Here is a 12,500-nt window from a genome sequence, read left to right as displayed (position 1 = left end):
CACACTCCACCTGCGGCCGATCACACACTCCACCTGCTGCCGATCACACACTCCACCTGCTGCCGATCACACACTCCACCTGCTGCCGATCACACACTCCACCTGCGGCCGATCACACACTCCACCTGCTGCCGATCACACACTCCACCTGCTGCCGATCACACACTCACTCCACCTGCTGCCGATCACACACTCCACCTGCGGCCGATCACACACTCCACCTGCGGCCGATCACACACTCCACCTGCTGCCGATCACTCACTCCACCTGCGGCCGATCACACACTCCACCTGCTGCCGATCACACACACACTCCACCTGCTGCCGATCACACACTCCACCTGCTGCCGATCACACACTCCACCTGCTGCCGATCACTCACTCCACCTGCGGCCGATCACACACTCCACCTGCTGCCGATCACTCACTCCACCTGCGGCCGATCACACACTCCACCTGCTGCCGATCACACACACACTCCACCTGCGGCCGATCACACACTCCACCTGCTGCCGATCACACACTCCACCTGCTGCCGATCACACACTCCACCTGCTGCCGATCACACACTCCACCTGCTGCCGATCACACACACACTCCACCTGCTGCCGATCACACACTCCACCTGCTGCCGATCACACACTCCACCTGCGGCCGATCACACACTCCACCTGCGGCCGATCACACACTCCACCTGCTGCCGATCACACACTCCACCTGCGGCCGATCACACACTCCACCTGCTGCCGATCACACACTCCACCTGCTGCCGATCACACACTCCACCTGCTGCCGATCACACACTCCACCTGCGGCCGATCACACACTCCACCTGCTGCCGATCACACACTCCACCTGCGGCCGATCACACACTCCACCTGCTGCCGATCACACACTCCACCTGCTGCCGATCACACACTCCACCTGCTGCCGATCACACACTCCACCTGCGGCCGCTCACACACTCCACCTGCTGCCGATCACACACTCCACCTGCTGCCGATCACACACTCCACCTGCGGCCGATCACACACTCCACCTGCGGCCGCTCACACACTCCACCTGCTGCCGATCACACACTCCACCTGCTGCCGATCACACACTCCACCTGCGGCCGCTCACACACTCCACCTGCGGCCGCTCACACACTCCACCTGCTGCCGATCACACACTCCACCTGCGGCCGATCACACACTCCACCTGCGGCCGATCACACACTCCACCTGCGGCCGATCACACACTCCACCTGCCGCCGATCACACACTCCACCTGCGGCCGATCACACACTCCACCTGCTGCCGATCACACACTCCACCTGCGGCCGATCACACACTCCACCTGCTGCCGATCACACACTCCACCTGCGGCCGATCACACACTCCACCTGCCGCCGATCACACACTCCACCTGCGGCCGATCACACACTCCACCTGCCGCCGATCACACACTCCACCTGCCGCCGATCACACACTCCACCTGCTGCCGATCACACACTCCACCTGCGGCCGATCACACACTCCACCTGCGGCCGATCACACACTCCACCTGCGGCCGATCACACACTCCACCTGCGGCCGATCACACACTCCACCTGCGGCCGATCACACACTCCACCTGCGGCCGATCACACACTCCACCTGCTGCCGATCACACACTCCACCTGCGGCCGATCACACACTCCACCTGCTGCCGATCACACACTCCACCTGCGGCCGATCACACACTCCACCTGCGGCCGATCACACACTCCACCTGCGGCCGATCACACACTCCACCTGCTGCCGATCACACACTCCACCTGCGGCCGATCACACACTCCACCTGCGGCCGATCACACACTCCACCTGCGGCCGATCACACACTCCACCTGCTGAGGAGTGTGTGGATAGAAACACACAATAGGATCTGGAGCAAACCACAGAGGAAACATCTAGAGCTGAGCATGACGGCACATTCATGAGTCAGATGCAGTTTAATCAACCGAAGGTCACTGCACACACACACACACACACACACACACACACACACACACTCTGCTAACAACCGCATTATACACACACACACACACACACACACACACACTAGGGCTGGGCGATTTGGCTGAAAACAGTATCACGATATAAGGGTTTCATATTGGTCGATATCGATAATTATTGATATTTTTATGACCTATTTAAAATAAGCATCCAGGAATTTTTTTTTTACATTTAAACATTTTTATTTTAAACGTAACCTTCCTCTGATTATAATCCCCTCAGTTATAAAGGCACAAATGTCAACACAAGCATAGAAAACACTCAAATAATTAAAATATAAACACGTCTAGAATCACAATGAACACTTCACAGTGATCTCTCACATTAGGGCGCAGAGCCTCTGTTATTTCTGTCTAACTGTAGCGTTAAGATGCTTTATCATAAGGCACTGATGCAGAGTAAAGGCCTTTGCACACTGAGTCCGAAATTCGCATGCAAAATTTTCGCACGTCAAAAAATAGATTCGACCTCACGTTATGTCAATCACGCTTGCAAACTGCCTCCGAAACTTTCGTCCGTAAAAAAAAAAATCGGAACAGGTTCAATTTTCTGCGTTTTTCGCATCCATTTTTCCATCTACAGCTGATGCCCAAACTAAACTGCTGAATGAATCGCCAGTGCTCAGATACCTACAATTAAATATACAAATATTATTGTATCAAAAATACTACAATATCACAGCTATAATTATAGCACACCAACTCCCTGTAAACCGTGTGTGTGTGTGTGTGTGTGTGTGTGTGTGTGTGTGTGTGTGTGTGCGCGCGGATCCTAGACACTGCCAGTCTCTGTTCAGGATTGGAGATTGGTGGTCTTCTTTTTAATATGTGGCTCCAGTATCGCTAGCAAAGCATCAAACTGAGCCACTGACATTCAGCTTTGAATCGGTCTGGATAATCCGCAGCTCCTTGATAAGGAGGTGGAAGACGCCATTTTGTGTTGTTTTGCGTTTTTTTTCCGTAACGCATTCATTAATACGCATCGGACTCAGTGTGCAAGGGCCTTAACATTACCTCTCCAAGTCGTTTTAATCCGAAATCACCCCCTATTCCCTACATAGGGCACTATTTGAGGGCACAGCCATTTGTAATGGTGTCCAAAACCATAGTGGACGTTATTGAGTGCACTCATTCTATCCCACAATGCACCACAATAACGAGTGTACAGCCAATGTACACACAGCGCATGTCCGAATTCGCTCACTTGTTTTCATTCACTCCTTCAAGTGAACTGTATTAGTAGATTAAAGCAGGGAATAGGGATTGAGGGTTTAGGGGGCGATTTCGTATTTGAGCGCGTCGAATATAAACACGCCCCCAAACGAACGAGGCGCGCGCGCGCTGTCAGCAGAGGAGCCAGATGAAACTATAAACAAGACATTCTTGCATAATTTGCAGACGACATTGGTCAGACTACAGTCAGACTTATAAAATCCAAAAAACTGCCATACCGGCGAGCCGACTTGTTTTCCTGTTTTATCAACAATTTCCTCGCTCGCTGTGGCGCTCACTTATATCTCCACGCCGGTTCTGATACTGAAGAATCCAACACGAGACACGATATGGCGCAACCAAACTGATACTGTTACATGATTGGCTGTTAGCGTGTCACTCCCTACGTTGCTTGGTTACCAGAGAGCGAGTGCCTTTGTTCATGCAACCAAACTTGCTTCGCAACCTCTTTTTCCCGACGAAGAAAAAAAAATGAAACGTTTTTTTTTTATATCGATTACGTGTCTATCGCGATACATATCATTATCGTTTTATCACCCAACCCTAACACACTCACACTGACACACACACACACAGACACACACACACACACACACACACACACACACTTACTCACACTCACTGACACACTTCTGGAGGAATACACACTCACACACGCTCTCTCTCACACACACACACACACACACACACACACACACAGGGGGGGTTTTGTGAAATGTGAGGACATTCCATAGGTGTAATGGTTTTTATACCGTACAAACCGTATTTTCTATCCCCTTACACTGCCCCTAAACCTACCCATCACACACACACACACACACACACACACACACACACTCACACACACACTGCCCCTGCCCCTAAACCTACCCATCACACACACACACACACACACACACACACACACACACACACACACACACACACACACACACACACACACACACACACTGCCCCTGCCCCTAAACCTACCCATCACACACACACACACACACACACACACACTGCCCCTGCCCCTGCCCCTAAACCTACCCATCACACACACACACACACACACACACACACACTGCCCCTAAACCTACCCATCACACACACACACACACACACACACACACACACACACACACACGCTGCCCCTGCCCCTAAACCTACCCATCACACACACACACACACACACACACACACTGCCCCTGCCCCTAAACCTACCCATCACACACACACACACACACACACACACACACACACACACACACACACACACACACACGCTGCCCCTGCCCCTAAACCTACCCATCACACACACACACACACACACACACACTGCCCCTACCCCTAAACCTACCCATCACACACACACACACACACACACACACACACACACACACACACACACTGCCCCTGCCCCTAAACCTACCCATCACACACACACACACACACACACACACACACACACACACACACACACACTGCCCCTGCCCCTAAACCTACCCATCACACACACACACACACACACACTGCCCCTGCCCCTAAACCTACCCATCACACACACACACACACACACACACACACACACACTGCCCCTAAACCTACCCATCACACACACACACACACACACACACACACACACACACACACTGCCCCTGCCCCTAAACCTACCCATCACACACACACACACACACACACACACACACACACACACACACACACACACACACACACACACACACACACACACACACACTGCCCCTGCCCCTTAACCTACCCATCACACACACCACACATACATACACACACACACACACACACTGCCCCTGCCCCTTAACCTACCCATCACACACACCACACACACACACACACACACACACACACACACTCTCCCTCAGGAACAGCAGATCTGATCTGATTGGAGGTTGGGATTTGGGAAGCGCTGGAGTAGAGGACAGACGGACGGCTGGAGCGGCTCTAACTACCACTTACACTGCGGACGAGATTCAGCCGCTCTATTTATAACCCAGAATGTGAGACGGACGCAAGCGATCTCTGACCGGAGTTCAGCTTTCCCTCTGGAAACATATTTAGTCATATTTATCATCAATAAATCCAGTTTGTTTCAGTCTCACACATTTACACTAGTGAATATCGCTTGCCCCACAGCTAGTCATATACTTTTCAACTAAGCCATTTGAAAATATGAATATTTAAATAACATTTGACTCGCAGGTCATTGAGGATAAAAGTGTCTGCTAAGTACATAAATAACAAGCATTTTTATTAAACGTTCATAATAAGCATTAAAGAGGACATATGTCTGCCTAATGTAGCTTTCACACCGGACGCGAATAAATCGCGCTATTCGCGTTAAGTTGGACGCTTGAACATTTTGAGTTTACTCGCTTCATTCGCGCGTTCACTTCACAACAGACGTGATTCTCCTCATGGGCGGAGCTTCTGCCAGCGGCTCGTCTCGTTGGAAATGTCTGACATGGGCTGTGTTCACACGTCTTTTTTGTTCAAATCTACTGTTAATGTGTGACAAAACGTAGTTTTAAGACTTTTTCAGGCGATAATGTAGTTGTCAAAGAGAAGTTTCATTACTTTTTTATTTTTAGGCTATAACTTTACGTTACTGATGTAGCCGACTAGCACTGACTTTGAACGTTTGACTGAATTGTTTGCTTTATTTCATGTAGAGCTTATTATACCTTTTACTTCTACTTTTGTATTATTGATCAAACATAAACTTGCATTTAACAAAAAGAGACTGTGTTGTGTTTCATGTCATTTAATGTTATCACAGTGATAATCATATTGTCTGAAGCAGATATTAATATACAGATTTTCTCCTCATTGTTGTCACTACTAGAGCAAGCTCCTGATTGGTTAATGCGGCGCGAATATCCGCCAAAGTTCAGATTTTTCAACTCGCCATTCGCACGAATCATGCGTCAAACGCTCAATCACGCCGCCTCATTCACGTGAATCGTGCCTCAGAATGTCTATTCGCGTCATTGCATTGACTTAACATGTAAATCACTCGCGTGAATCGCGTGATTCGCGTCCGGTGTGAACGCACCATAAGCTGTTGTTTCTGGCTCTATAGAGCAGGTTTTCCTGTTTGAATGTTGATTATTTCCTCATATTCTTCATTGTTGCGGCTCCTCTCTTCCCAGTCTGTCAGTAACACTCAGTCGCTATGAAGCCCCGCCTTCTGAAAAGCACACTGTGCTCTGATTGGTCAGCTGGAGCGGTGTGTTGTGATTGGTCAAGCAGGGAAATGTCCCGCCCCTTCCCATAAGCGCCAGTCTCAACCAAGCGGCTCCTCCTCGCAGTCTTTCGATACGGAAGTGAGTTAAACTGCAGTTCATGGACTGGCCACTAGAGACAGACTCCAGAAGGAGCAGAATCTCATTGAGCCAATGTTAAAATGTCCAACTTTACAGCAGAAGAACACATGTTTACAGTCTGCGACAAACTGTGCTTTTGGGCTCTACGGCTAATGTTGCCCTTCATGACGACTGTGAGGGGGGGAATTATTTTATAACTCATTAATTTACATTATATAAAGCCTTAAAGTTCTGCATAATTAAGGGCGTGGCCACTTTGAGTGACAGGTGGATTGCCGTTTGTCTGCTGTCTGTTAGTCATCACCTCAGCTCCGCCCACGTCCCGCCTCTTTGCCCATTGTCAGTTATCCGGAAGTGAAACGCTGACAAAATGGCGACGGCCAGCTCGACCCGACTTTAAGCTTCATAACTACGAGTGACGTCACGGACACTACGGCCATATTTTTTTACAGTCTATGGTCTCAACACACGACTTACTAACTCAACCAGGCCCCGCCCCTTTATACTGCGTATTAATTATTATAATGAGGAATATTGTGACGTGTTGTTTCCCTCAGGAAAACTCAAGACTACAATGGAGGCGTTTCAGGAGTTTAGAAACACTAAAGAAAGATGAAAAAACAGAATATGTGCTCTTTAATATTTATAGCGCTCTATAGTAAAGTGAAAACTCCTGACGGAGAGTGTTGATACGGTGTGGGACAGGTAAAAATAACAGCAAAAAGAAGAATTTGGGTTCCCTTTTGGCCTCACATTACGAGGCAGATACAACATCATAATCATCATGAGTGTTTGTGAGATGACGGGATCCCACAGAGGCATTCTGGGAGCAGAGCTGACCTCTACTTTACCGACCGAAACAGCCAATTACTGCCCATGACTTCCCCTCCAATCACAGCCTGACACAGAACAACACAATGTCACACGCAGACAGACGAGAAAAACACTTCTGAACAACTGTTAATATCAACACAGCTGAAACTGAATGGATATAATATTCACAAACAATAACATTATGCTAATGTGCGGCTGACCTCGTTTCTCTGCCCTTTATTTACATTAGTTTAAGCTGTAATTGTCTTTTGTTTCTGCATGTTCTTTCTCATTGTGAATAAAAAGAGTTCTGCAACGGCATTCAATATTCACGTAAATATAGCCTGGGAAACATTTTAGTGCATTTAGTGTGAAATAACAATAATTTCTCGTTTTCTGCGGTCAAATCTGACATGATTGATCAAGAATAACTTTGATATTGTTAGTGATATTTCATCTGGACTGAAGCAGCTTTACTTGATTATCATCATTTATTAGTGCCAAATATGGTCATCAGGTTTATTAGTTCATCTGTCAAACATTTAAATATTATTATTGGCAGATATTGATATTTACATGCATTTTATTGCCAGTATATGCTGCTATACAGTTATAAAGCAAGTAAATTGCATATTTTGAGCTGTTTATTCCTTCATATATACTCACTATATCATATCATATGAACCTCACTCTAAAACATACTGAACTGTTTATGTTTGAGTCAAATCCAACCATTAATTACAATTTTTAAAAACGTTTTAAACCAACTGTTGGTTTAAATTTTGATTTTTTTTTAAATCCAACGGCTGGTTTATTTTATATTACAACGGTTTTGTCCATATTTGACCCAAACACGGGTTAAAAAGTTTTTTTAAGAGCGCTGATGAATCAAATATGATTTTTAGATTTTCTTTTATATTATGTGTGAATTTCAACAAACAGTTCGGGACTAATATTTCATATATCAGGCTTTAATTAAAGTCATAAAGTGAATGAATGAGCGGCTCTAAAAGCGTCTCAGAGCCGCACCTGTCGCGCTTTAAACTCGCCAAACCTCTTCACATTTCTCTTACAGTTTATTTATACATTATATCAAAATAAATACAATTAAACAACACTAAAAATTCATTTAAATACGTTTATTAAACTTTTTTTATTTTAAGTAGTGATGGGTCGCCTACACACTCTATAAAATACTGTGTTGTTTTAACGGTCAACGGACAAACTCAACCGTTAAAAATTCGATTTAAAAATTTAAACCAACGGTCGAGTTTGTCCATGGCAGTTTGACCGTTGAAACAACCCAGTATTTTGACAGTGGTAAAGATTTAAGATTTAAACAATAAACTATATTTAGTGAAGTAAGTTTCTGACCTTGTGAGGAGCTTTGAGGAGTCTGTGGACTCCCGCGATCTGATTGATGAGAGGAATATCTTCTCTGAAGGTGTAGAGAGGAGGTCTGGTCGGCTCCGGGAAATTGGTGCTGTTGAACGGATCGGTGTCGTCTAAAAACTGAACCCGGCACACAAACGAAGACATGATTCATCCATGCACGGGCCGCCGTCTCCAAGCGCGTCGGTAACGACAACAACACAGTCAGCGGGACCGTCGGAGGATCCGCGCAAATGCGACAGACGTGGGGAGAGCAGGAGCTGCGCGCGCCCGTTACCGTGCAGTGCTGAGCGCGAGTGTCCGTTCGTGTCACGGGCGCGTGAAGGTGCGGGACAGCCGGACCGGACCCCCGCGGATTAAGCGCTTTAACAGCGGGAGCCGGTGACCGAGAAACAGCGGCCTCTAGCGGTCAGATAGAACAACACACCCCCTCAAACACACATTTACTATAGTAACCACAGGAGACAACACGGCTGAGATTAACCCTCTCGCTGTTCCGGTCATTTTGGCCCGGAAAAGGGTGTCTTATTCCCGAATATTTGAGAAAAAAAAAAAAAATTCCTCAGCATTTTTGTTTTCTGAAAAAAATATCAAAATTAGGTGAGTTTGTGCTTACATGGTTTACATTTTTAAACCCAACCGTTGGTTTAATTTATTTACATGTTAAACCCAACGGTTGGTTTATTTTATTTATTTATTTACATGTTGACGGTTGGTTGACATTTTTAAATCGAACGGTTGGATTGGTCCATATTTGACTTGTTCGCACATGTTTTATATTTCTTTTTGGGAACTGATTGATTGTGCGCTGCAAAAAAGTATTTCCTCAGTATTTTTGTTTAAAAATGATCAAAATTAGGTGAGATTGTGCTTAAAACAAGAACAAATATCTGTCCGTGGGGTCAGAAAAATGATCGGGTTTTCTCTTTAAATCTGCCACTCTGGCAGACATTTTGTCAGCATAAACTCATGGCCGTATAATAAAGGTATAATAATTAGTCTGTCACCGCTCGTCAATGTCGAAATATTTGAGGTGACCAATCAAATCAGAGTAGGCGGGCTTTATGTTCACAGAATTAGCGGACGCTAAACGTCATAAAGTGCGAGATAAGACGTAAGTAGCTAAACTAAACATTTCATATTTGACAGGATAGAAATATTAAACTCATAAGAATGCAAACTAATAAACTTGTGTCAAATTTCCCTATTTTTAATTGAAAATATGCCTATAATTCAAGTAACTGTCAATGTGAGAGGACTAGAAACATTAGCAAAGTCGTTTTTTAAAAATCATATTACTCTCTAAAAAATGCTGGGTTGAAAATAAACCAAGTTGGGTTGAAAATGGACTAACCCAGCAATTGGGTTGTTTTAACCCAACAATTTGTTTGTTTTAACCCAACAATTTGGTTGTTTTAAGCAAACATTTAACCCAACCGCTGGGTTAAAACAACCCGATTGCTGGGTTAGTCCATTTTCAACCCAATTTAAGTTATTTTAACCCAGCATTTTAGTTACCTAACTTTCCTGGTAGCTTTTAGTAATGAACCTGTCTAAGAAAATGATTCCTAAATAAATCAGATAAATATCAGTTGGCCCTCTGTTTACTTCCTTCACTGGCATTTTGGCTTTAGGAGGGGAGGGATGGAGATTATTATGGGGTGGGGTTGTTTTTCAGGGGTTCGTTCCAGTGAAAGGAACTCTTAATGCTTCACCAAGACATTTTGGACAATTTCATGCTCCCAACTTTGTGGGAGCTATTAGAGGAATCAAGTGAGTTCCACATGGAGTTCAGAATGCCAAGCACCAGCCAATCAAATAAAAAATACAGCTACTGAACAGCCAATCAGAAAATAGCATAGCTGTATCCGGGTAAGATTTAGATATTCCCGCGACAACAACGTTTACATTCTGGCACCTACTGGTGGTTTAGTTTAATGTTTTCTTTCCAACATTTCTTATTTGTATATTAAAAAATATTAAAAACAATCTCATAACATTTTTCAGTGTAAATTATTTAATTTGATTGGCAACAGCCCTACAGTGTCTTATTCTAATTTAATTTATAGATCAAATTTAAGAAAATAAAATAAAATTTGAAGCATAGCCTATATTTAATAAGATGATGGGAAAATGCCCTTCTTAAAAGGTAAAAATATCAAAGATATGCAGATTTAAATATATCAAAGCTGATTGAACACTGAGACTATTGCGTCAGAATAAATAATATTTACAACAGTAAATTCTGAAAAAAAAAATATTCCAAATTATTATGGATTATTAATTTGCCTCTTCCCTGACATCTGTGAAATAGATAAATGCAAGAATTGATACTACACAGAGGTGGACAAAGTACACAACTCCATTACTCAAGTAAAAGTAAAAGTACCACTGGTCAAATATTACTCCGTTACAAGTGAAAGTTGTAAAAAACAATTTTTACTTAAGTAAAAGTACAGAAGTACTTGTTTATAAAAGTACTTAAGTATCAAAAGTAAATTTCCTTTTTTATGTCAATGCATTATTTTATTATTGTTCCATTGTTGTATGAATGCACACTATAGCCATCACGGTGGTTTAAGCCAGTCAGTGATGATCTATCCGACATGCTAGCATACGACTATCTTGAACTAATTTAAATACTTGTATAAAAGTTACAAAGCTGCTGTCACTTTAAGGCAGAATGCACAAATCCTATACACTGATACACATCCGATATTCCCCCAACTGTTTACGTTCACTTATGACATAATCAACTTTGTTTACGTGAAAACTTTCCAAAATGAAAATTTTGACATTTTGTGTGTTTTAGTCTGTTTAAGTGCGAAAAAAACACAAAAGAAAGCTCTATTCAGTCCTCGTGCTCTGGCATCTCAGAGGCACAAAAAACAGACTGAACTGAGCTCTTTCATCATCCATATGTCTATGCTTCTCTTTCTCCCTGACATTTACGTTTTTTTAACATTTTATGAGACATTCATCAAGTGTATGCCAACGAAACTAATCTTTAATCTTTTCAGAAAACTGAAACTTACTTTCTAATATGGCCATGGGTGCACACACTGTGCCGAGGAACCGTCTTCCTCCATTTTGCTATAAACTGATCAGTGTTCAAAAAAATTTGGGAAATTATGACCCTACAAAAGTGATTACTTATAGGCTGTTCTTAAAAAAAAAAAGAAATTCATCCAATGACTTGCAAAGCTGCTACAGAAACAACTTTCGACTTTGAGGATCTTGATAGAAATGTAGTGGAGTAAAAAGTACGATATTTGTCTTTCAAATGTAGTGAAGTAAAAGTAAAAGTTTCCCTAAAAAATAATACTTCAGTAAAGTACAGATACTCAAAAAGTGTACTTAAGTACAGTACTCAAGTAAATGTACTTCGTTACTGTCCACCTCTGGCACACACACACACACACACACACACACACACACACACACACACACACACATGTTGGGTTTTCATGTTTTATGGGGACTTTCCATAGGCGTAATGGTTTTTATACTGTACATACCGTATATTCTATCCCCCTACACTGCCCCTGCCCCTAAACCTAACCCTCACAGGAGACATTCTGCAATTTTACATTTTCAAAAAACATCACTTAGTCTGATTTATAAGATGTTTTCCTCATGGGGACCTAAAAATGTCCCCACAAGGACGAGGATTTCGGATATTGC

The 12,500-nt window shown here is 44.0% G+C and overlaps 1 protein-coding gene across 3 annotated transcripts in view; it reads right to left on the bottom strand.

Moving 5' to 3' along the window:
- The window catches only part of fhod3a (formin homology 2 domain containing 3a), a 79,202-nt gene extending 70,095 nt beyond the window's left edge, over window positions 1–9,107 (bottom strand). For all 3 annotated transcript variants that reach the window (XM_079828316.1, XM_079828317.1, XM_079828318.1), the window contains exon 1: window positions 8,799–9,107. In XM_079828316.1, coding sequence (XP_079684442.1) covers window positions 8,799–8,963 — 165 coding nt within the window. In that variant the 5' untranslated portion in view covers window positions 8,964–9,107. The remainder of the gene's footprint in view (window positions 1–8,798) is intronic.
- Window positions 9,108–12,500: the final 3,393 nt, after the last annotated feature.

The sequence above is a fragment of the Gobio gobio genome (genome assembly GCF_949357685.1).
Source record: "Gobio gobio genome assembly, chromosome: 11".
NCBI classification, from domain to species: domain Eukaryota; kingdom Metazoa; phylum Chordata; class Actinopteri; order Cypriniformes; family Gobionidae; genus Gobio; species Gobio gobio.
Note: the sequence above shows the minus strand (reverse complement) of the source record. Positions and strands in the feature narration are given on the sequence as shown.